The sequence below is a fragment of the Platalea leucorodia genome, assembly GCF_965183815.1.
Source record: "Platalea leucorodia genome assembly, chromosome: 21".
NCBI classification, from domain to species: domain Eukaryota; kingdom Metazoa; phylum Chordata; class Aves; order Pelecaniformes; family Threskiornithidae; genus Platalea; species Platalea leucorodia.
The window spans coordinates 3,753,973-3,779,164 of NC_138843.1; the positions used below are offsets into that span (position 1 = coordinate 3,753,973).

The window sequence follows — 25,192 nt, forward strand, 5'->3', positions numbered from 1 at the left end:
GCGCTCAGACGCGGAGCCTTCCGCGGACACCGGGCCGGGGCCCGAGGCACCGGGGGCGGGCGGGCGGCGGGGGGACACGGCGGGGCGCGGGTACGGGGGCGGCGGGGGGGGGGGGCTCCCACTGCGCCGCCCCGAGACAAAGCGGGCGGCGGGGCCGGGAGGAGCGGGCCGCGACGGGCCCGTCCCGTCCCCTGGCCGCACAGGCCGGTCCCCCCGGGGCCGGGGCCCGGCGGCGGCCGAGGGCCGGGCCGCGAGGAGGAGGGCCGGCCGGCCGGCGGAGGGAGGCGCGGCGGGCCGCCGTCCGGAAACGAGAGGCGAAGCCGTGGCCCGTCGCTGAGGAGAGGCGGTGGGGAGGGGGAAGGCCGGCGGGACGGAGCCCGGCGCCCCGGGGGGTTGGGCAGCACCGAGCTGCGGGGGGCTCCGGCGCCGCGGTCCCGGGGGTGGAGCCGCAGGCGGCGGCAGGCCCCCGCCGCGGGGAAGGAGGGAGGGAGAGAGAGAGAGGGGCAGGCGCCGGCCGCCCCCGTACCTGAGCCCGCGGGCGGTCCCCCTCGGCGGCGGCGGCGGCGGCCCCGGGCTGCCCGTCAGCGGAGCGCCGAGCGGCCCGGCGCGGGGGGCAGAGCGGAAGGGGGGCTGTGAGGAGAGCGCAGCACCCCGCGGCCAGCACCTGCCGCCCGCCTCCTCGCCCCGCTCGTTGGCTGCGGCCGGCACCGCCTTCGCGGCGATTGGGCGCATCGCCGGTGAGAGGCGGCGGGTGCTGCCCATGGCGAAGCCGGTCAGCGAACAACAAGGCGAGCGCAGCCGTTGATTGGCGGATTGCGCTGGGCAACGGCCCGCCCACCAACAGGCGGGGCGACCGCTCGCTCTCCCGTCGCTCAGTGGCGTTCCGCCAATAGGACACGGCCGTTGGGAGATGGCGGCCCGCCCTCGGCTGCTATTGGGCGAGAAAGGAGTGAGGCGGGCTTCGATAGGCGGCGCGGGGTGCCCGTCACCGCCCCACGGCGCTGCGCTCCGGCGGGGGCGCGGGGCGGTGAGTACGTGAGGAGCCGCACAGCAGCGCGCGGGGGGGCTGCGGCCGCCCTGCGCCAATGGGGCGGGGAGGGACCGCCCCCCCCCCGCCTGTGGCGGCCTCATGGCGGCCGGCAGCGGGGTCCGGCCCGGCCCGGGGGTCCGGCGTTAACCTTCCCCTGCTCCCCCAGCCCATCCCCGCCCCGCCAGGGCCGGGCCCCGGGGCCATGGCGCCGCAGCCTGAGGGGGGTCGGACCCGCGCAGGGCCCTGGCCGGGTACCTCGGCGCTCTGCCCCCGAGGAAGGGCTGGAGCGCGGGTAGCACAAAGGTGTTAAAGATGGCATACGTACATTTCACGGCAAGACAGTCCCTCTCCAGCGGCGCCTGGCCTTTCCTCAGCAAGCTCATCACCGGCCCCGGCCCCGCACCGCCCCTGCTGCCCGCCACCATCAGCCCTGAAGGGACCTGAGGAACCGCAGCACCTGATGAGCAAAGTGAACATAAAAATGAGGTTAGATGCTCTCCCAGTATTCAGGCAGTAGTTTAGGCTCCCCATCTCTCATGACTCCAGCAGCTAGAGCTTTAAAAAAAAAGTTAACCATCAGCTACTGCCAGCGCACTGCATCCCCTTTTCCCGACCAGTTCATTCTTGCAGAGCAGCAGGGCTTACCTACACCTCGTCCCAGTTCCCCCACAGACGAGCAGCACCGTGCTATCGTGGCAACCGGCCCGGGCGGGCGGCCTGCCCCTAGCAGAGGGCCTGTCCCGGAGGCTGCGGAGGTGCCACGGGTGGCGGCGAGTACCTGCGCCCCGACCCCGCGCTCCTCTCCTCGCACCCCGGCTCCAGCAGCCGCCGTCGCCGCACAACAGACAACTCTTCTCAACCTGGCTGCAATTACGGGACCGTGGAAGCCTGCCAGGATGAAGAACTATCAGGGGCATTTTTTAATTTGTGCTCAATTAAACTGTGCAGACCATAGATTCTGTACACTGGCTGGGAAGCAAGATGGGAATTCCCAAAATAGCAGAAAGATCCTTGCCTGGTTTTTTTTGCAACGTTGTTATTCTTGCTTCCCAATTCCTTATCCACAAAACACTTCTTTTACCAAATCACAGATTGGATATTTACTCCAGAATTTCACAACACAAACGTACACAAGTATGCACGGGAAAGGAAGCATCGTCCTGCCACTGATCTCTCCCATTAAAACACACCATCCCTCCGCGCCCAAAGCCACACACCAGCTCACTTTATAGCACAGTAATTTTCCTGGTAGAGCTTTACCTTGAGATCTGCAAGCCCCAAATTATAAAGTGTCTAATTTGCAGAGAAATTCTCATTCATGCTAAGTAAACACTACACACAACAGTAAACACACACAGGACAGTACACTGAAACCTATGTAGGAAAATGAAGTTTGCTTTCCAAATTCCAAACAACAACAAAAAGAGTGTACTAAGGAAGTCGTTGCAATAGGTTCTTTCAATTTAAATACACGCACATTTCCTCAGTTTCCCCCACTCACCCCAAATTCTTCTCATCACAATATAGAATAAAAGCGGAAGGACATTTGCAATGCAATTTAAATACCTGAAATTAAAAGTGTTTAATGTTAACACTAACCTTAAAAGAAACCTAAAGAGGGCAGATTAAGCAGCAGTTGCACATTTTCACAGCTTTTGTTTTCCACATCGTAAATGCCTGTATGTTTTCTTCTTTTACTTCATCTGCATTTGTTTATGAAAACCTCAGTGTTTTAATTTATTTCTCTGGTTTGATAAGTTGATGAAGAGGCTCACGCTACTTGCTATAAACACCTCCAATACGGTGCACGACATGGCAGTTGTAACGATTTTGGTCTTATTCATTAAATGTGCAGGCAATTCCAATTGCCAGTTCATATTTGGATTTTAGTACTGTGGGAATCTAACATACGTTATGCCCCAAAGAGAGAGACATTTGGGGAATCTTTGGGGTTTTTTTAACTGAACATAACATATGCCTTTCACTAGTGCCTAGAAGCAAATATTTTGAAGACAAAAATACCAAATTAGTATTTTCCCAATTTCTTTGTAGCGAAAAACCGTAATGAAAATAATGGGCTTGAGAAAATAAAAGGCTTAGCATAACGGAACATAACTACAAATTCCTGCATAAGCAATTAGGTCTGGAAACCTGCTTCAGATAAAAAGAATTAAAAGAAAACAGTCACCACTTTCATCTGAAAAGATATTTATTTTGAGAACTTCAACTTGCACATTGTACAAAAAATTGACAAATTCAGCAAAAATCCTATAAAATGTTTTGTTTTTGTTTTCCTAACATATTAACATTATAATTTTAAAGAGGGTAAGAGTTAAGAAAACCAAAAATAGCACGTTTGTTCCAGTCTGTCTGCAGTAAAGTGTGATTAAAAACATCCCTGTCTTGTTGAGGTATTAAACTGCAAACTTTGGTAATGTTAGAAAGAGACAACCCATTCACAAAAAAGTAAGCCTTCTCGGTGTCATGTACAATAAACAAAATGTTCCGTAAAAAAGTCAGAATTGGTTATTCTCCATTTCCAGGTAGAAACGCAGCGAAACAAAGGAAAAAAAAGTCATGTTACCATAATACACCTAGCATTAGGAGGAAACCTGAAAGTCTGCAAATCCATGCTAATCATATACAGCTACAGTGTTATATTTTATCCAAAGAATAAAATCCGGTTGGGCAAGTTTAAACAATTCAGTGCTTATGAAAAATATATATATGGTGGTTCAGAGCCCAGTCTTTCAGAAAAGGACAAAAGGCACTTAAGAATGGCTTTAGAATATTCCACAATGGCATTTCTGGATAGAAGACAGCACCTGGCTGAACAAATAGTTCCCTAATAAGAAAGAAGTCCAACTGAGGTAGTACTTCATATCGCTCCAACCACTTGGCTATAGGCAAGCAGCTTTGTTTTTTTGATATACAAAATTAGCAGGAAATGGCTTTTGATAGGTTTGTCAAATGTATAAAAAAGTTCTTTAAAAAAAATAGCAAATACCCATTTGTGGTAAAAAGATCATAAGCCAGGAACCATCTTGTACAAATTGAGCATCAAAATGCTGCCAAGGTGATGCACAAGTCTACCTTTATGGCCAAATCCCCAAACGTTGAAGATTGTTCTAGCAACCAAGCCATTTTTTTTGAATTAAAAAAATTTAAAAATAAAAAAAAAAAAAAAGAGGGGGCACAGGGGGCACTCTAGGAACTTTCAGAATCATTAGCAGCCTTACCGGAAGCACTTTGTAAGTCCATTAAAAAAAAACAATTCTGTGCTGATGAATGGCAGTTTGGGGCGGGGGGGGGGGGACACACTGCAAAGTTCAACATTTAGAACAAAAACAAAACCCACAAACATACAAAAGGATATTCCTTGAAGTTTATAGTTTTTTTAAAAACAAGGAAGACTTTAAACTTTTTTAGGGGTCTGGGAGAACACAGACTACTTTTTTTTTTTTTAAATTAAGCCCATTGAAAACCCATTAATACGTTTGAACAAAAGAAAATTAGAAGTGCTTTACAGAATCACCGTCCATTGCCGTATCCAGGAAAGAGCTGAGTTAGGATGGTCTGCAGTGTTTCATTCACTTGCATGGTATAATTTTTGCCAAGATCGTAGCGGCAGGCTGGACAACTGTACACGTCAGCTTTGAAGGATCTATCCAAACAATCCTGGTGAAGGACAAAAAAAAAAATCATTGGTTAAGAGACGTGCAGTTTCGCTTATTGTACAAAGCCCCCACTGGAGAGAATGCGATTCCTTTTATATCCTAGTTCATCCAGGCATTGACAGGAGCTGAGAAAGGCCGAGAGCAATGCAAGGCTGCAGCTGGAGAGAAAACTGCCTTCGTTACGTGCAATAGCACGTGCGCTTCCCCAGAGCACGTTCGTCACGGACGCAGTATTTGGGTATGTGGTAGAGATCTCATTTCAATTACATTTCTAAAGATTAAGAACTCCCCTGCAGCTGTTAAAGACTCTTGGAGCTTCTGCAAAAACACTTCACATCATTCTTCAAAAAACCAACCCAAACCCCATACGCTCCGTAACGCTGCCGAATCCATCCGTGTCACCGAGCCGTGTCACCGAGCCCGCGGAGAAGCTCTCGGCATCTTTTGCAAGAACCGGATAGCAGCAATGCAATAGTGGAACCTTCTTTAAAGCACAGGCTCTTCTATGCTGAAGAACTTTCATCCAATCATAAAGTTTTCACATATAAACCCAGCTGAAACCAGGACAAAGAGCAACTACTGGCAAAAAAACCAAACCAACCCAGACCCCACCACCACTCAACGAGTCAGCTCAAGGCCCGGCGCCTCAGCGGAACTCGACGCAAGAGCGGTATCGATTACTCACCTTGCACACGTTGTGCTGGCATACAGTTGTGACTGGCCGAAACACAACCTCCTGGCAGCAAATACACAGGAAGGCCTCTTCAACTTTATTTAGAAATTTCTGTAAAGAGAACATTTGAATCGGCTTATTGCTGCTACCCTCTGAAAGATACAGCAAGAAAAAAACCCCACGCCACGTTAAATGCAAGGGATTGCTTTAGTCATAGAAAGTTTTTCTACAAAGCTCAACAAGAAAAAAAAGTTACATTAAACAAGTTCTGACGACTGTCTTCTGACTGACCTCAGGTACAGTGCTTTAAAGTTATGCTGTGGATGTCTACACTAAAAAAAAAAAAAAAAAAACCACGCTATAGGTCTGAGGCTCTTTCTTTAATGCAGCCAAGAGGTTTGTGCCCAGGGACAGCACAGGAGTTAGTTGTCACTTTATTACTGGGGAGGGAAAAGCGTGATATACCGGTCCATCTTTGAGAGCTTCTAGTACTTCATTCCACAGTTTTTCATTGGCTTCATCACTTTTTATAAGAGATTTTTGCTGAGATGTCAGCTTGTATGGCTCAACTTTAGTTTTCTTTGGAGTCCCTGTAGGAGAGGTAATGAGTTTTTCCTCCCCACCTGAAAGAAAACAGAACAACTTTTTAAGCTGACAAACAAAAAGCAACCAGAAGAGAGTAGCGAGGTAAGATGCACGAAGACCTACAAGGCTTTCTATATCCACTTGCCTACTCCACAAACCTGCTGATTTCCTTTTCCTCTTTCCTTTCCCCGGGGTATCAAACTCATCATCTCCATTATTTTCTTTTTCCTTATCTTTGTTTGCAACAGCTTCCAAATACCCTTCAGGATACTACAGGAAAACACAAAACAAAAAGCATCCAATGCAAACACGGCAGCTCATGGACTTACAGACTACTACAGGTCGGAAGAATGACTTCTGGAGAACTGCTCCAGGGGTTCTCTATTTTGAGCAATAGCTCCCTGCTCTGGCAAAGCACTTATGCAGACTATAGAAATTCTATACAAGAAAGTGAGTTTTGTCCATTTAGCCTCCTGATGTAAAAAGAAAACCACCAACCCACATGACTGAAAGCACTCGTGTCCCCCCTCAGTCTAAGGGGGGGCTGTCTCGATGCTTACGCAAGGATCATCCTCAGTAAGATCGCGTAATAGAAAAAATCCTGCTATCCATCAAGTTCGTTGCCCAGCGTCACCCTGATGATGTTCCGAAAGAGTACCTGCATTGTTAGGCCAAGCTTTTTCATCCTGTCCTTTCCTTCTTTGGTCCAAGGAGCAGGTTCTTCATCATCCCTCCTAAGTAAGTAACGCCACACTAAAAATCCAGATTTCCCTGTCTCGGGCCAGTATTTCACAACCTAAAAGAGTCAGATGCGAGTCCATCACGCGCTATAAAAACCCCTTGGCCATAACCAAATTCTTTCCCTGATTCAGCAGGCAAATTCAAATCCTTCTTACCTTATATATTCCATCGTATCTGTTCCCTTCTACAGGAGCGTATTTACTGTGTTTGCCTCCTTTCACATTCCTCACCACTCGGACGGGCTTCCCAGCTCTCCAGTCCTTGGCTTCAGCTCCGTTTTTGTCATTGATAGGGGCACTGCAGTTCAGAGCCAGAGCTCTACAAGAGAAAGTCCAAGCAACTTAGGGGATTTACCAGGCAGAACTCTTCAGAATCAGAGGGAGGATAAAGCAAAGCAAAGCTTGCACAGTAAACCAGCTACTAAGAAGTAATACAGTTAAACTATAGTATTTTACTCAGAGCAATGCATTGATACAGCTGAGTACGATGCTAAGAGTAGCAGCATATTGGCATTGTGCTGAACCACGCAATGGCTACCAAAAAACTGGAAGCCACTGCCTCTTTGCAAATACAGAAAGAGCCCCCCTCTGAATCTCTTCCGAGGAAAAAGGATGTAGCCAGGCTTTTGTTTGTTTGTTTGCCTTAAATGGTAACACTTTCAAGTATCTTGTATAACACTAAGAACTCTGGGAGATAGTAATTAAGCCTCCTGACTGGGGCCCACATTTTAAATATGCTGATTATTCATGACATTACCCTGATGTAATTGCAGGGACCAGCTCCTCCACTCAAGTGCACACTTATCTGTGAGAGTAACACTTGCGAATTACAAGTGATCTGGGCTCCCAAGGCTGCAAAGGTCTTCAGGAGAGAGCACGAAAACTTCTACACTAATTTACTACTCCGTTCCTTAAGTTTCAGTCAATATTAAATGCGAGACTAATACCATTTACAATTCTCTTTCATTTACAGTGCACTGTAAGAAGCACCTCCATCGTGCAACCGATGTGCAGCCTACAACACCGTCAAAACCTAAGTTTGACAGTTTTCCACTTAGCCGGTTTCTTTTGATACAAACAGGACAAACAGTTTTTCAGGTTGAGAGATTGCCAGCTACTAAGGTTAGGAATGGAGCGCGAATGTTGCTGACCTGTTCATATTGGTGAGTTTTTGATCGCAAGACTGTTCCGCCGTGCGCTTGTTTCCAGAAAGATCACGCCCTCCGCTCCCTGTATATGTGAAGGAATTTCCATGATCCTGAAACGTATATGGATGGTTTCAACACGTTCACAAAAATAATTCAATAAAAGCAGAAGAGTCTTTTAATCAAGTAGCTTTAATACAGCATTCTGAAAAAAAGGAAAGATGCTTCCTCCATCTAAGCTCCCAGCCTCGGCCTGTGGCCCTCTCCTGTACTGCCAAGGGAGAAGAGCCAGGGTGACAACTGTTGCCTTGTCACGCACCCTAAGAGTGCGGAGACCTCTGCCAAGAGAGCGGCAGACCGCTCGCACAGGATCTGCTTGCAAGTGCAGGGGCACTTTCCAGATAAGGATAACGGAACCTGTGCCTCCGTACTTACACTGTTACATGACCTTGCAGTCAGAATTAAGACTTAGAACGACGACCGAGATTCGTGGCTACCTGTTTTACCCGAGTCCTAACAGGCTTTCGGGGCAAGGGGGCGCAGGCTAGTAATGCGGCGGTGAGCTGCAAGAAGAATGAGCAGCAGAGCCTGGTGCAGCCTAGCACGGGTTAGGTCTGGCGGGCAGAACCAAACGGTACATTCAGAAGTAGGACCTCTGTCCCTAGTTGTGTTGTGAACGCTCCTCCGACACAGGAAGATCTGGCAGCGTTCACCGTGAGACGCTGTTCAAACCGTGGATGTGATGGAGGCCCTGAAAAGGCAGCTAAGGACTCTTGGATTAAGAGCTGACGTGGATATTAAACTTGATATTAAACTTAATTTAGATGAGCCTGTTTCTCAGGTTGGCACACATTACTGGATTGCAGTCTTCCTTTGCCTAGTTTTCTTCTGAAGAACATAAGTATCATCAAGATGGGGAAAGGTCTGATATAGAGTGTAAAAAGTAACTACGGCCAAGTCTTTCTTTTAACTACAAGGTAGATTGGTTCTCAGGCATAAGTAATCAAGATTCACTTACTATGTCATCTTCATAGCCTCCTGCCAGAACCAAGGAATAGGCGCCATCGTTACTTCTGCCGTGTATTCCTGCCACGTGCGGCCTGTGAACACCGGATTCGCTCACCTGAGGAAAAAAAAGTTTGCTAGGCAACTGCTGTCAACAGGCTACGAACAATACGACTGCCTGGTGGTCCTGGAACTAAATTAACTAACGGTGCTATTTCAGATTTGGTTTGCGTGCGTTACAGGGTGAAACTGTGTTCTCACCATTATCCTCCAAAAAGCTCCAGGTAGAGGAAAGAAAAAGAAAAAAGCTTTTAAAAAATAAGCCATTGAGTATTTCAGTAAATTGAACACATGAATATTTTTTATTATGTGAATTTAGAAATTTGGATCTTTCTCACCAAGATTGCTTATTAAAAAGCTCCAGGAATTTAAGAATAATACAGATATTAAAATGAAATGTTTGTATAAGGGGATTGGTTTTGAAAGACTTGCAATAGCAGCCTTCAGCTAATACTCGAAAACAAGACCTGGATAGGTAAGTGCTTTTTTCTTCCCTAACTTTCTAACAGGATGAGAAAACCTTCTGTTTAATATATCCAGGTATTCGAGAGAGACCCTTACCAGGAGAATAAGTAGGAGATACTACGTGTCTCCAGGACAAACTGCTAGAAACAAATACGTTTGGTTTGGAGTTTTTGAGTGACCAAAAAAAGCACTAAAGAGGAAAAAAAAAAAAAAAAAAACACACTTGAAATGCCTGGACAATGCAGCATTAGTTCTGGAACACTTGATCTAGACAAAGCCAGAATGCTTTCCTTTCTGCACTTACATATCCAGTGACATACGCTCCAAGATTAACTGTTTCAGGTTTCTTGTGAGAGCTGGATCATTCCCATTTGTCCCTACAGTGGCTCAGGCCGGGATTCAGCTTCATACCTGAACTCTGAACTTCCACATGGTGCCAACCGGAATCCCAGGAATTGGTCCGTAGTGGTTCGAGGGGACAATGGTGCATTCCTTTGTGCGACCAACACATGCCATGCCCTGTTTCAAAGAGCAAGACCGATCAGCCAAGAATTACACGGAACTAACACACACTATTCTTCAAAATAAAACGACTTTTGAACTGACCTTGCCCCAGTCTCTCCGCGAGGATGAATTAGCAGATGCCATCTTTTGTTTCTTTTTACTTTCTTTTAATTTCTCTCCTGCTAAAACCACCTCACTTGCATCATTTCGACATTCAGGGCAATACCTAAAGTCACCAGTCAATGAAAATTAACTAGCAGCAAAGCCTTAAATTAAAAGAGAATTTCCTCAAAACATACTGAGTTACAGTTTCCCCACGTGAAACTAGATGGGACACTGAAACAACTCTCCATACTGGAATTAGGCTTGTGTTAGCTAGTGTCCTTGCACAGTCTCCTAAGCCATTGCAGATGGGTCAGGAAACCAGCTGTACCATAAAAATCATTGTATAAAATATTGAAACAGGACACAAGGAATAAAACAGTATATTTCACTATCTATATATATAGATGGATATATTTCACTATCTCTATATATCTATCACCATATATCTATTTCATATATAAAACAGTATATATCACCAGCCTAATATGGTGATGGGGCCTGTGGACTACCTGTAAGTGACCCATACACGAGTTAAGCCTCCTGGCATCAGGTTTGTGTTTGGTTTATAGGTAGCTCCAGCTCTCTTTGAATAGGCATATAGAGCCCAAAACTAGGAAGAGAAGTTTGAAAGCCACTGGCTTAAAACATACTCTCACTAAACTGACACTCAAGAAAAGCTACAAAGTTCTAAAAACCAAAACCCGCAAAACCACACAAACATCTCTTCACCTCGTACAGTCACAATATTGCCACCTAAGGACAGCGTGAAGCCCTAGACCTCACTTTCTGCTCCTAATTAGATGGTAATTGCGATACCACACACGCATACTTAGAACTTACCAATCCTCATCATCTGGTATACTATTAAGGGGAGGGTTGAGGCAGTAGATGTGGAAAGCCATATCACACTCATCACACATTAGCTGTTTATCTGGATCTTGTTTACCTCCACAGATATGGCAAGCACAAATTCGGCAGGTCTTGTTCGGGTTGTCCTTACAAGCTTTACACACAGGTCCATTTTGTCCTGTTCGCAAAAAGAAACCGCAGTCTACTTCAGACTCTAGAAAGGGCCAAGATACGCTGGAAGCGGTCAGAGGAGTCACAACTACGAGTGCCTTGGAACTCTTAGATCCTCACAAAGCCAATTAGCAGAACATCACAAGGGAAGACTGAGACATGCAAGAACTATGCAACAGACTCACGTTTTAATGGACTGGCACTAATTGGACAAGCACTGCCTGGTTCTTCAATTTTATAAATTTCATCCACTAATGTAATTCTGCAGTCATTCAAGGAATCCCCAGCATCCCTATAAGGAGAAGTTGATAAAAGTCAAAAAGATCGTACTTTGAAAGTAAGATACAGCATGAATTCACAGCTGTGCTTGTGCGTCAGTAATACAGACGGGTCTGGTTCAGTCCTGCACCACAAGAACCCTGTTAGAGCATCACACGATCTGGGACAGTGGCATGACAGCATCACTACAAATCACATCATTTTCATGCAATTAAAGCGTAGCCCCTCTTGTCTCAGTGAGAATCCAGGCACTTGTAGCATTCAATTGGTCATGAGTAACTGTTCTCCTTCTTTCAGACTAACTCTTCTCGTATTCCATAGTTAAAAACTCAAAATCACTGTGGTGAGAGGAAAAAGGGGGAATATTCTGGCAACCCTGTGAAACTTTTATCTGAAACTTAAAAAATATATATATATATACACACTTTTTTTTTTTCCTGAAGTTGAGAGTCCCTTATACATAGGCTCATTTTCTCCTTTAGGAGAGAACTGGAGTAATTTTTCATCATCTTTATAAAGTGAGGGTTCAGTCTACATTATCGTATCTAGCATAAAATAGTGCCCTGAAGTTTTTGTAAACCCGTTATGGACAGTTAACACAGTAAACAATTCTTCGCCTCTTCGCAAACACGGGGCTTCGCAGCCTCCCAGCACTATGCGAATCCGCAGATCAGCGTGCCCTGCGATTCCTTAAAGCCTCCGATTCCTCCTGCGGAAGTTCATCAAAAGCGCAGTGCGACGAAGTCAATGCCCCAGCAAGGGCAGCCCGGCTCTCCTCGCTCCCCAGCCCTTCCGTTGCACCATTTTTGTTGCATTGTTTTTTTCAGCAGCGTCACTCAGACCTCATGAATTCCCCAACTCTGCTTAAATTTTCAATTTACTCCACATTATGAATTTGCTTACCCAAGTAAGATCTTTGCATTTATCTCCTTGATCATTTTCGTTTCCCTTTTTTGCAGAATCTCCGCATCGTACCAAAAACCTCTCTCTTTTGGTTCGTCGGGATTATAGTTGACCATCACCACCTGTCCTACTTCTAGCTGGTGCCACTTCAAAATAGTCCGTGCACGAGCCCGTACGTCATTCGAACTCAATTCTACGACTCCATTCTCTGGATAACTTGAAGCAGAAGGGAGGCATGGAGGGACAAAGAAGAAAAATCAGATTCAGCATCACTTGTTACAAGTGATAGATTTTAGCCAGACCGGTTGATTTAAGAACCGATGCCGCGTCACCTACAGGAATACCAGAGAATAAAATCTCCTTCTCCCACACAGACACAGCCAGAATCAGGCAGCCTAACTTTGCTACTATTGTATCCCATTTAAAACTTGGATAACGGCATTTTATATTTCTAAAAACATGATTCCAGCCCACTGGAATTCCAACTGGAATACAGTCAGAATTCCAACTGTAAGACAAACTTACAGTTAACAGGGCTCAGTAATGTAACTGCTGTGTCGGCCCAGTTCTGTTCTACCTTATGGATCTCTACGATAAAATTTCCCATCAACATCGTGATCCAAACGACTTCGTTAGCCAAGAAGGTGACAAAACTCACTCTTCATATTTCACGTGGTATATTACATCCTCTTCAGGAATGGTTGTCGGCTGATCGGGATCTGTGCAACTGTCAGCCGATTCATTTGTAGGTTTTTTTCTGGTTACATTTACAACCTGGGCTTCAAACCATGCTCCCATATTCATATCTCGAGCGTCGACCAAGTCATTGATCTACAGAAAGCAAAGCATACAGCTCACCAAAATGGATTTTCAAATTAAGCATTAATTTCCAAGCCTACTTGAATAAGTTCATAAGATTTCACCATCTCATGAACTTCACCATTATCAAGATATTTAACAGATAGTCTTAAAAATTAAGATTTCCTTTGCCTTCCTGATCCCATTGTGCACCCCAATGGTCTTCTCCGGTTGAACCTCTAAAGCTAAAAACCCATTCTACACCAACGTGTGTACAAACAGCTTTCTTATCTAGTACAAACCATTATTGGTTAGTCTAGAACAGACTTCCAGAACTGTCTTGCTCATAGTCTGGCAAAGAGATCCCTAGATCTGTAATAAAATCCATTGAAACAGACAAGTAAAATGATTCTGAACAGCTGGTTGAGATTTTCTTTTGTTCATTCAAGAAAGTTTCAGCTTTGACAAATGCAGTGACTCCAAGCAAAAATATTGGGAAAATTTTTTAAATCAAAACAGGCACTTTGAATGCCTTTTTTTTTTTTTTTAATCAATTAGTGTATTGTAGTTTTAGTTAAAAGGATAAAATGAAAAATAAAATATTTTGATCTACAACATGTTGCATTTTATTGGTTTGTGGGTTGGTTGGTATTTTTTGGTTTGTTGTTGGAGCGTTTAAGAGAGGAAAAAAAGAAATACCCACACAACTGGGAAATGAAAGACTTTCAGAAATTCTCAACTACAGAGAAACAATTCCCCTCCTGAAGCGCAGTTTTAAGTAATCTCAGTTTTTGAATGACTCACCTTATAGAGGCCAAACCCGGGGTCAGTCCAGTCAGGCTGCGCCGCTGTGCTCGGCTGTCCCTCCAGTTCCATGGCACCTTCTCCATTGTGAGAGCTTTTGTCAGATTCGCTTTGGCCTGAGCCGCAGCCAGAGTCTGTGTCGGAGAGCTCAGAATCCTTTTCCTTACTAACAGCAGGAAGCACTGCTGGGCTTTGTCTGACCAAGAGTTGAACAATATCGTTGAGTCCGACGCTGTAATCGAAAAGGGAGTGACCGTCTTCCATCTACAGCGAAAGCATCAAAATAATCTGGTTATTTCATTCAACGGAGGTTTTCCAATTCAAAACCACCCATCATGCTGTAATTGTCACTATGTGCCAAGAAAGACCACATTGCTTGAAAACCATTAACAATCAAGGAACTTGGCAGTTCTTCAGCATCGCAGTTACTTATAGACTGTTATTCTTACTATTTAAAACGTTCTTTTTTCAACGGACTCCACGAGCTAGAGGAACAAGACTTCTCCCATGCTGCGGCGGACCCGCTACCCAGATTGAGCCACCGCGTTCTAGGAGATCTGGAAAGGTTTGCGGTACGTTCCCTAGAAATATCCGTTCTGGGAAGAAGGACTTCAAGAACTACAGATCCCCTATGTTCCTATCAGGATTTAAAGATAATTCCACATTACCTACAAACTCAAAAGTTCTTTCTTCCTTAATTCAGACACATTCCATAACACAAACATTAACACAAACTCGTCTTTATATTCTAATTGTGTACGTTCCAGGTTATTGTTACAGCATCTCTCTTAAGTGTGGCGTTGAGGAGAAGCCAAAGAGTTAATCGCCTGCTTTTTTCTGGGCAAACACACAATTTTTCCATTGAAAGTAAAATCAAAAAAGATTCAATTCAACTTGAAACTACCCAATCACTTTTTAGCATAGCCAGGCACGTCCTAATTTCACACCCTCTCTAACTTTAAGAGTTTATTTTGCAAGTCTGGCATCGCATGTAGTCAAATCAAGATCCTGCCCCTGCAAAAAGGAAGAGAAGTGCAGAGGACCAAATAGGGCTCTCCATTACCTTTCAAGAACTCTGAGGAGCGCTACCATTTTAGAGTTAAAATGTAGTACTCGAGACCACAGTGCAGTTAGAAGTTTAGACAAGCTTCACCACATATTTAAGGTCTGACTAAGAAATTATACAGGAAATGATCATCCCCTTCCAGCCCAAACCACCAGAAAAAGCAATCCCCAGAGCTTTGTTCTCTATCAGTGGGAAACAGAGCAAAACCACAAAAATTTACACTTCACAGGAATCACTATGATAATTCAATTCTGATTTATGGCATAAAATGGCTATGGAACAATCCCTGGAAATCTGACTGTACAGGAAGCGATCTGGACTTTTTCTGGTTTAGAGATGAAAACTCATCGAGATACCAAACCAGAGATCGGCTGTTTCTTCTTAACAAAGAGACAGCGATACCCTGTTTGTGATACTATCAACAGCAGTTATCACAGAGAACACCAGCGACAACAGGTGCCAACAGAAATGGAAAAGCGGAGAACACGAACAGGACACGAAACCACAGGAGTTCAAAGGAGAGGCTGAAAGGAGCGCCAGCATCTGAAGATGTACCGCTAACAAAGGAGGCAGGGGGTTTAATCAACAAGTATTTTTCCTAAGACCATTTTAGAATTTTAACTCATAAGAATGTGAACATTTCTAATGATTCAAAAGCCAGACAAAGCACAAATGAGGGCAGCAGGGGAACGATGACTAAGAGAGCTCACATTGCACTGGATGTCTAAAAACCACGCCTAACCTAAGAACTACTGGAATTACACAGAGAGGAATTATCTCTGTAAGGCAAGTGCATCCTTACTGAAAAAAAGTTATCACTTCTACTGAAAATCTGTTTAACCTTAGTTAACTGCACAGGCTTCAGCGTAAGTAAGGCTGACAGTCGGTAGCACCCTGGACCAGTCCTCCCTTATCGCTTTATCTACAACCACAAATGGGTAATTACTGCACCCGAATCTACACGACACGAGAGAGAAACGAGGCGGCACAAGCCCTTCGGAGATGCTACACAGTCCTTTGTGTACAAACCTCTTTTTTTTACTACTATGGTACCCAAGCTTGTTAGATTAAAGCTACTCCAGGTGTATTTCCACATCCTACCGTCACACCTGCTAATTATAACGTACAGCTAGCTCTCGTCATCCCAAAATGGAGGGAAAGGTGGAAAAAAGCGACTAGAAGAAATTGTCTAACTCCACCCATCTCACAGCATTGCAACTGCAGCCTGAAGTAGCCCGCTATTTCTGAAATGAATTCCTTGCAACAACCAACCATCGGTTCAAAAGTTTCTTTAGCGTGAAGGTTTAGCAGCGCAGTACTACGCAGGAGATGGAAAAAGTATTTGAAAACAGTTTCAGTTGTCTTTAGTACTAATTTAGATACTTTATTAACTCATGTGGAAGAAAGTAGTTGTCGTACAACCGCGACCATAAACATGCTGTCGAGACCATAACGTGCTACCGAGCCACTCAAGGTTTTACAGCGAGTTCTGTACCGAATGAGATTTCGATAAAAGCGCAGAAGAACCTCAACCCCACGGGCTGGCATCCCAATTTACAAAGAAAAAACGGGAAACGGGATCTTTACGGCGTTCAGAGCAGCAAAACCCGCAAGGCTCGAAAAGTTGAAGACCGCAAAACCCTTGCTAATATCTGGATTTTCAGAGACTTCGCAAAGGCGGTGTCAAGATGGAAAAGCAAGACGCTAGGTGAGAAATAATAAGGAAAAAAAAAAAAACCCTTTGCGAGTTAAAAAAGCCGAGCTTTGCTGCCTCTCCCCTCCTTGCAGAGCCAGCAGCAGGGAAGGGAGCCCGGGAGTCACTAGATGGCAGCAAAACAAGCCATTTTCGAGCAATTAAAAAAAAAAATTAATTAAAATCTCCCTCCCCAGCTGGCGGGGGACAGGGTTGGGGGGGGCGAGGGCGGGCGGGGGGGGCCCGCAGCCGCCTCAGCGGCTGCGGGCCCCCCCCGCCCGCCCTCGCCCCCCGCTGCTGAGGGACCGATGCTGTCAAACGTCCCCCCGCCTCGTCGGTACCTGCTTGCCGCGGTAGAAGAGCCGTTGCCGGTGAGGTTCGACACCGAAAACCTCGTGTATCCGTAGACGCAACCCTTCCACCTTGGTGAGTTTGGAAAGGGAATCCACGCGGTGGGTCTCCTTCCCGTCCATGGTGCGTACCTGGATCCACATGGCGCCGGTCCTGGTCACAACCGGGAGAGAACGAACGGTGTTTTTAAACGACGGTACCCGCCGAGACGGGCACCCTATCAATGAGACCGCTCAACCTACCGCGCCGTCCCGGCCCCGCCGCCCGGCCCGCCAGCCAGCCGGCCGGCCCGCCCTCCCTTCTAACCCCCTCCACCCTATTGGTCGACAACCCGGCCGGTTCCGACATCCATTGGTTAACTGGCAGCTTAGTCCCGCCCACTCCCACGCTGAGCCTAACGGCTTTGGTTGCGCCCGTGCCTCCCTGCCGCCTCGCGGGCGGGCGGCGCGCGCCAACTGTATCTCGCGCCACAATTGAAACGCTCCCTCCGCTCTCGCGGGGGGCTCCCCCCCCCGCCGCCGCCGCCCCAAGTCTCGCGAGATTATGCAAATGAGACCGGGAGGTCTTAAAGGGGCCGTCACCAGCCGGCGGCCACCACCCTCCCACCGCGGCCCGGTGGGAGGTCCCGGGGCGGGGGGGGCATCGGGGACAGCGGGGCTGCCCATCGCGCCGCGGAGGGCACCGGCGCCCGCAGCCCCGCGACCCGCACACTCCCCCCGCGGCGGGGGACGCACACACACGGGGATCGCTGTCGTTCCGACCGTGGAACAAACGGGGGGTGTCAGCGGCCCCCGCCGCCGCCGGCCCCGGCCCGGGCGCCGCCGGCCCCGGCCGCATCAGCCCCGAAAGCCAAGCGGGGCGATGCCGCCGCTCACCGGCGCCGCCGCTCACCACCGCTCCCGGTCACAGCCCCCCTCCGCGGTCCCGGGGCGGGGGGTCGGTCCCGCTGCCACAGCCCCCGAGCGGCGCGTCCCGCCAAGCGGCACCGGAGCGCTCACCCCCGGGGAGACCGGGGCCGGGGGGGAGCCGCGCCCCGCGCCCCGGCAGCTGTCACCGGCCCGGGCGCCGCGCCCCGCAACGCCCCCTGCACGGACACGGGGGGACCCCCGCCGCCGCCCCCCCGCCGTCCTCCCCCTCCCGGCGCCACCGGCCGCTCCCCGCCCCGCGGCGGGATGGGGCTGCGGGGGCGGCCCGGGGCACTCACCGGCGTGGCGGTGCTGGAGGCCGCCGCCCGCGCTCTCCCCGGGCTTTGGAGTTTGGCGCGGAAAAGCCCCGTGCGCGGCGGGCGCCCGCCCATTGGCCGCCGCTGGCGGGAACGAGCGGGCGGGGCGGGGCCGCCGCCGCCTCCCGGGTGGCGGGGCCGGGGGGGGACGCGGGGCCGGGGCACCGCCGGAACCGGCGCTCCCCGGGGGCGGCACCGGGGATCCCCGGCGGGCAGCCCGGCCCGGCGCCCCCCGCTCCGCTGCCGGGGGCGGGGGGGGGCAACCCCCCCCCCCCAAATCCCCGAGGCGCCCGCCACCGGGAAAGCCCCTCACCCTCCGGGACCACGGCCCCGGTGCCGGTTATTGTGCTAAAAGCGGGCCGCGGAGAGCCCTGCGGGAGGGGAGACCCGAACGGTTCCCCCTCTGACAGCCGCCCTCCCAAGGCACCTCCTCACCGAGGGTCCCGTCCGCCCGGGGGCTCCGGGCCCTGCTGTGATGCGAATAATCCGAATAATCCGCAAAATCCGCAAGAGGCCTCTAACTCCCCAGGCCGTTAGCTCCGGGCCGCTCCTGGGGTTCCTGTACGGCCCCGCTCGTGAAAACGCGGCCTGGGTGACACGGCAGGGCCGCGCGCGTGGCTGCGTGAGCCGACAACAAGGGCTGGTCCGGGAGGGTGTTTTTCCCCCAAACTACTAATGCTACGAGGAAATTAAAAATGATAAAGTTTGCTTAAGGCGGCCATCGGATGGAGTAAACTGTAAGTAGGGGATTACCGAGAGGTTTCTGAGAAGAGTCAGCTTCAAAAGAAGGATAAAAGCATGAAAATTGGTGGTTGGCGGGGAGCGACCCCGCGGTGGGAAAGCGGGAATGGCGGCGGTTTCGGCGCTGCCAGAACGGCTCCACCGACACTGCAACCTGCCGAGGCCGCGCAGAGCCGCTGTCCTGCCTCTACAGACAAAGAGAACACGAGGCGCGCTGAAGATACATGCAAAACAGTATTTCCCCTGTTATACCCCCCCTGCAACCACAGAGCTAACCTCTCACGTTAAGAAATACGAAATCCGAGGGACGTAGCACCCTCCCAACCCCCCCGATTTGCAGCCTGCTGTAGAGAATGCACGCAGCCCGCGAAAGCCTCCAAAGCGGCGTGCGCCTCTTCCTCATTCCCCTCCTTTCTCAGGATCTGCCGGGGATCCCACAGCTAAGCCACCGATGGCAGATTGGAAGTCGCTGGCCTAGATTAGGTTAGTACCAAAGGTTAGGCATGTGTCAGTGCACAAAAGCCTTGAATCTGACCTGCGACCTGCAGCAGTCAGGCTTCATTTCCTCCCGGATCCAAAGGCTTTGCCTTGCCAAAAAGTCATTTTTTCCCCCTGTAGATGCACTGGAGTCTTAACCTTGACCTACCACAGCAGCAAGCCCTTCCTACAGCTGAGCGGCTTCTCAGACCTGGCAGGGAGCAGGAGGAAAGGCTGAGTATTGGAAAAACTATTTTCACCTGTATAAGGACAGGTCACATGTCTAAAGCAGCTCGGGTTTGGATCTCCTAGCCTAAAGCTCAAATTAGTGTGGCTTACCAGCACACCTGGATCCGTATTCTGCCACCCACCTAAGTCCCATTTCCAGAGGAGTGCAGAACCCACATCCCTCATGACTGCCAGGCGCAGGACAGTTTAACGACAGACTTTCACCACCCTCTTTCAGACATTTTTTTCAGCATCGCTTACATCTCTACAGAAGTGCCATAAAAAGCTCAAAAAAAGCCACTTTAAGAGACAGAGCTGACCCTTCTTTCCTTGAGTGCTCTGTGTCCCATTAAGCTGGTGTACAAGGACGGTATATTTGAACAGTTAGCTATTCATCTCACACACGCTCGGATGCTAAATATGGTTTTGATAGCACCTTATTGCCTCGCATTTGACCCTACCATATGCCCCATTAAGGTCCCACCTCACGTCCATTTAAGAATTATATATACATGTATCCAAGCGCATAATGGACGTGCGTCCTTTTACCCTCGGCAGTTCCCATCACAGCGCAGGGAACGCGCTCTTACTGTAAGACAGGGACTGTTCAAGGAAAAGGCTCCAGCCGGTCGCTGCATATGACTAGTAGCATCCCTAGGACTATCAGAGTCAGAAAACAAGAAGCCCACTTTCTAGAGAAACTTTTAGTCATTCAGTGAATCCACAAACTGCAAAACCTGTGCAGCATCCTACACACTGTTCAGCTGGGTCTACAAATCACTTAAAAGAAGGCTCAATTCTAGATCATTCTAGTAGTGGAACACTGATTTCATTAGAGGCTGAATTATATATGCTCTCCTTTTCAGGTCCTCTCTTCTGTTAAAACAAGGACATTGCCAGAGTAACTTACAGAGAACTTGGTGTCAGTGAGATAAAGCCCTGGCAGCATCAGGTTTCCACAGGCTGTCAGAAAAAAGAACATGACTTGGTCACACTGCAGTTATCTAAGAGGCTGATGAGTTTTAGTTTCCTCCCTTTCAGATTGTTTGAGGCATTTCTTTTCTTTGGAGTCACAATTCTGATTGAAAACACTTCTGCCATCTGGTAAACGCCCCATGCTGTGAGGAAACAATATCTCGGTTCTCCTGCCAGCAGGGATATCCAGCTCAGTTTATGAAAACTTAAAGCATTGTTGAATTCATCTGCAAAAAGATGCAGTTAGCAAGACAAAACTCTAACAGTCTCCCAGCCCATGGAAATACTGTTCAAAGTGAAGTTTTCGCACAAGGTTTTAGGAGAAATGAAAGCCCAGGCGTGTACATAAGACCTAGCAGCTGATAAACATCATTAAAACAAGCCTTGGATGAAGAAGCTGGTCTTACCAATTCCGAGGGGGCCAAATGTGTCCTTGGGTAGGCAGCACGGTCTCCCCGTTACAGTTACTATGATTCATAGCCCATCCCTTACAATGCCTTTACAGCACTTTCTGGGAAAAATAGCAGGGGGGCTGGTCCCATACAGCCGTAAGAAGCATCACAAGGGGTACAAACACCCTAAATGTTTAAAAGGCTCACGGTAACAGCAAGTCGCTCAGCTTGCAGAAGGCTGGCTGGGTCCAGGAACGTGCGCCTTCGACTTCTCCCTCAGCTCACCTCCCTGGCTCCCCTCCACGCTCACCAGCTGAAGAGGCCACATCTGCTTTGTCCAAGGGACTCGTCGCGGCTCTGAAATCATCCCAGCTACAGAGAAGACGCATTTACTGTTGCAAGAATCCCTTGGCAATCATGGAGGATGCATGCAAGACCCAGCAAGGGAAGCAGACTGTTCTGTCTGGCACAGGTGGAAAAACTGCCGAGACCTGACCCTTTGCCCCAGCTGGCTAGTCAATGGCTCGCCCGTCACTAATGGTCCTCGTAAAAAAATCATTGTTTGATGGGCAAATAACTTAATTCTGTCTTTCACCTTTTCCAATAGTTTGGTTTTCATGGAGCTTGGAAATCGATGCTCCGATGTGGAAACCAGCGCAGGAAAACATTTGGGACCCAAAGCAAAACTATCTGAGCTGGGGACGCAGAGGCTCACGTTCTCATCTAGGGCCTTAACTTCCTACTAAACATCCACGAACTTCCATCACTTTGCTGAACCTTCTTCCTCTCAGTGTTCAAGTGACACCTTAACTCAATTCTGCCATCTCTGTCCTGGGGTTTGCACTGTGTTTCTCTTCTAGCACGTGATGCATTGTACGGCTTAACCCCGAGCCGTAGGAAGTGCTCCGAGAGCCAGGACTCCCTGAACTGGGACAGCAGCTCAGAGAAAATCAAGGTAGCTAGAACATACTGCTTTTAACCATTTTTTGGCCTTCCTTGCAGGTGCTAACATTTATGCTTTTACATGTGCAAATACGTATTCTTTGTGTGGCTGCTTACAAGGACCCGTGATGATTCAGTCATGTCACATGCAACACAGCGAGAGACCTTCCCCTGGGTTAAACAGCAGGGCCAAGCGGTCTCAGCGGGTGTGTTCAGACCTCCACGTGCAGTGAGGTGACACAGAGTCATGCTGCATCCAGCAACAGGAACTCACCAGATTTCATTTTCCTCTCCCTTCATGCAAGGCTCTTTGGTGATGGAAGCTGAACAAGAAGCAGTTTCTCTCTGCTGCTTCATATTTGCCCTTGGTGAAACCACTGTCTGCGCAATCGATACTGACAACAGGTTAAGCAAATACATTCAGAACATGTTATTTATTTTGCACTCAGTTGTCCTGTACGAGATCTTCACCACTTCTCGAAAGACCAAAATGAAAGAGATGATGCTGGAGTCCAGGATAAATGCTGCCCTCCTTAATGCTCCTACAATTTCCAAAATAATGGGGGTAAAGCTAGCCAAACTCCAAGACCGGGGAGCGCAAAGGAAGCCTGTGTTTCTGATTACTGGGGAAGCAAGAGCAGGGGTCTCGGCAACAGCCTGAGATGGAGAGGACACACTTAGCAGGCCCAGATGACATCCACCCTCTCATCTATCAAAGACCAACCAGCATTATGTTAACCCACCCCACCTCTGCCTAAGGCAGGAGGCAAGAGTGCAGCAGCAGAGGGAGAAGCAGACAGGTATGTAGAAAACCAGCCTGCGGTCTGAAAACCAGCAGAAAGGTGAACTGGAAGACTGGGAGAGCAGCCAAGAACCCATCAGGCTGTTCCCTGCAGTGAGGGCAAAGCCGGCTGGGGCTCAGGGCAGGAACCTGCCTGAGCTGCCGCCGCCTGCCCCTGTGCTAGGGGAGGTAAGCTGTTGGAAGGGAAGCAGGAGCTGGGAAACCCTCAAGGTGAGACGGGCAAGCAGGCAGCAGGAGATGGGCAAGTCCTGTTTCTGCTGATGCAGGGTGAGGGCAGCAGAGAGCTGCAGCATGCCCTGAACCAGGAAAGCGCTTTGAAGACTTGGAGAGACATGGGGGGTTGGTTGGGAGGCAAGAGCTGGGCTGAAGGTTTTGGTACCTCACTGGAGATTGTTTTCAGAAGGCCATAGCACTTTGAAGGCCATTACCTTTGGAGATTGTCATGCAAAGACTGGTGACAGAGACTAACAGATGGGCAGAGTAGGACAGTATCCATCAGGGAGTCTTCTGCCACGGCCCTGCCTCCGTCACTCTCCTCTGGATCCAGACACCCGGTGCTGAAGGACGAGCTCAAGGACACCCAACATTCCTTCAGACTGTGGCCTTGGACAAGGCTGCTGTGAGGAGCACCAACAACTGCTGTAGCTGACTGGAAGCTGGAGCGTGAGGGGGAAAGAGTGCTTTGAGTTGATGTGACCAGCTCAGACTCTTTCTGCCAGTGCTACCCCAAGGACCACTCACTCCTGGCAAGGGGAAGTGGTGGAGGAGAGGAAGACAGGAGCATGAGAAAGCAGGGTCTCTGAGAAGTGGAGACAGACGGGGCTGACAGCAGACATCTTGTGGACCTTGCACAGCAACGAATGGCAAAGACCACAGGCTGATTTGTCCCCTCAGTGGGCTCCAGACAACACTGCGCTGCACCTTGTAAAAGAGGAACACCTGAGCTCAACAGTACGGAGCTTCTCAAGCAGTTTGCTGGAAGCCCAAGGGCTTTGCTTGATTTAACCGAGGAACAGAAATCAAAGCAACTCATGCCTCACCCTTGAATCATCTTTTCCCGTGCCTGTGTCTGCCCCGGGGAAGGTGACCATGGCATCGTGGCAGGTTACTAATGGAGTAAATGCCATGGACGATCAACAAGATCATTTCCTTTGCAGTAGATGAACACTTGCAGATGGGGCGCTTCAGTGTCACATGTGGCCTCTGGTCCCCAGCGAGACGATGTTGAGCTGTGACGCAGCACAGAGCAGGGAAGGGAATTGGACCTAACAGCGGGGACTCAACATAAGGGCCTGATCCTCCAAATGCTCCACATACCGGCATGCTTTCCTCTCAACAGAAATCCAAACAGGACTGGGACAGCTGAGAAGCATGTAGCTGGCGAGGCCTCGTCCACATGCAGACCCCAGGAGACGGCTGAAACGAGAGCTGTAAGCTCGCAGCAGGGTGGCAGAGGAGCAGGGTGTCCCGGCTGCCGACGGGCACGGGAGACGGGGTTTGCGTCTGGGGATCGCCAGAAGGATTCTGCCCCATGTCTTGATGATGCAGCATTTGCACAAAGGCCTCAGTCACTGACGCGATGCTGCCTTTTGTGGGAAGCGCTGCCCAGTGCCACAGGGCTCGTTCACTCCAGCCAACGCTCCCTTTCTCTTCCCCAAACATGTTTCTCTGCTTCCTCCTACACCCTTCCCACGCCCACCAAACCTCTTAGAACTGATTTCATCTCAGCTTTAAGTACATGGCATTTATACAGTAACAAGAATCAAAGAAATGATCATGCAAACCTTTGCCCTGCAATTGCAATCTCCAAATCTTCCGTGTTCTGACACTGCAGACAGGTCTACCACTGAGCAGGAGCTCCAAGCACGGCCTAGTATCTAAAGCCACGCTTTAGACATTAAACATTGGCTCGTTAATTATAATTACCGGTTATCTCATGCAAACCACTTGCCACTTCTGCTCACGCTCGTCTGTGCCACATTACAAGCCATATGGAGGTGTACTGTGCAGATAGTGCTGTTTTACCCACTTAGGTGATGAAATATAACCTGCCTCATGAGACTTTCACCATCGCCACCGCAACTGGCCTGGCCTACTCAGGCACTTCGCACCCATGAACTAACTGACAATTTGCATCACTGACACTTTACCTGAGGACGCAGCCACTGTCCGTATACAGGCCAAGATTCAGAAGAACATAGGACTAATTTCTTGATTCCTGGTTCCTGAAAAAAAAAAAAAGATTTCATCAAATATTCAGAGGACAGACAAGAGCATCCATTCTTTCCCCTACACACATCACAACCTATAAAAGCCACCATGTGACACCTGCTAATCAGCTTAAGTTTTAGTACAAGACATTGAACATTTCAAAACTGGAATTTACCCCGTGAAGGGAATGAGATCAAAGGAGGGACCGTGCACTGCCAGGGGGTTTGTTAGATAAAAGGTTCCCAGGTGATGCTAGAATATGAAGTTTATGTCACACAGACAAATAGGCAAAAAGTCTT

The 25,192-nt window shown here is 48.8% G+C and overlaps 2 protein-coding genes across 7 annotated transcripts in view; both read right to left on the reverse strand.

Moving 5' to 3' along the window:
• Nucleotides 1–623, reverse strand: part of KDM4B (lysine demethylase 4B) — a 92,892-nt gene extending 92,269 nt beyond the window's left edge. For all 6 annotated transcript variants that reach the window (XR_014230298.1, XR_014230299.1, XR_014230300.1 and 3 more), the window contains exon 1: nucleotides 527–623. The gene's annotated coding sequence lies outside the window, so the exon portion shown is untranslated. The remainder of the gene's footprint in view (nucleotides 1–526) is intronic.
• Nucleotides 624–4,359: 3,736 nt separating this feature from the next.
• UHRF1 (ubiquitin like with PHD and ring finger domains 1) lies at nucleotides 4,360–24,910 on the reverse strand. Its single transcript, XM_082331299.1, has 17 exons — nucleotides 24,833–24,910; nucleotides 16,894–17,056; nucleotides 13,794–14,057; nucleotides 12,850–13,022; nucleotides 12,192–12,407; nucleotides 11,195–11,301; nucleotides 10,830–11,016; nucleotides 9,987–10,110; nucleotides 9,792–9,899; nucleotides 8,869–8,973; nucleotides 7,857–7,963; nucleotides 6,862–7,024; nucleotides 6,624–6,761; nucleotides 6,124–6,235; nucleotides 5,846–6,003; nucleotides 5,393–5,491; nucleotides 4,360–4,708 (listed from the first exon to the last, which is right to left on the reverse strand). The coding sequence occupies exons 2-17, from the start codon at nucleotides 17,044–17,046 to the stop codon at nucleotides 4,562–4,564; spliced, it is 2,361 nt and encodes a 786-aa protein (XP_082187425.1). The 5' UTR covers nucleotides 17,047–17,056; nucleotides 24,833–24,910; the 3' UTR covers nucleotides 4,360–4,561.
• Between the last annotated feature and the right edge of the window lie 282 nt (nucleotides 24,911–25,192).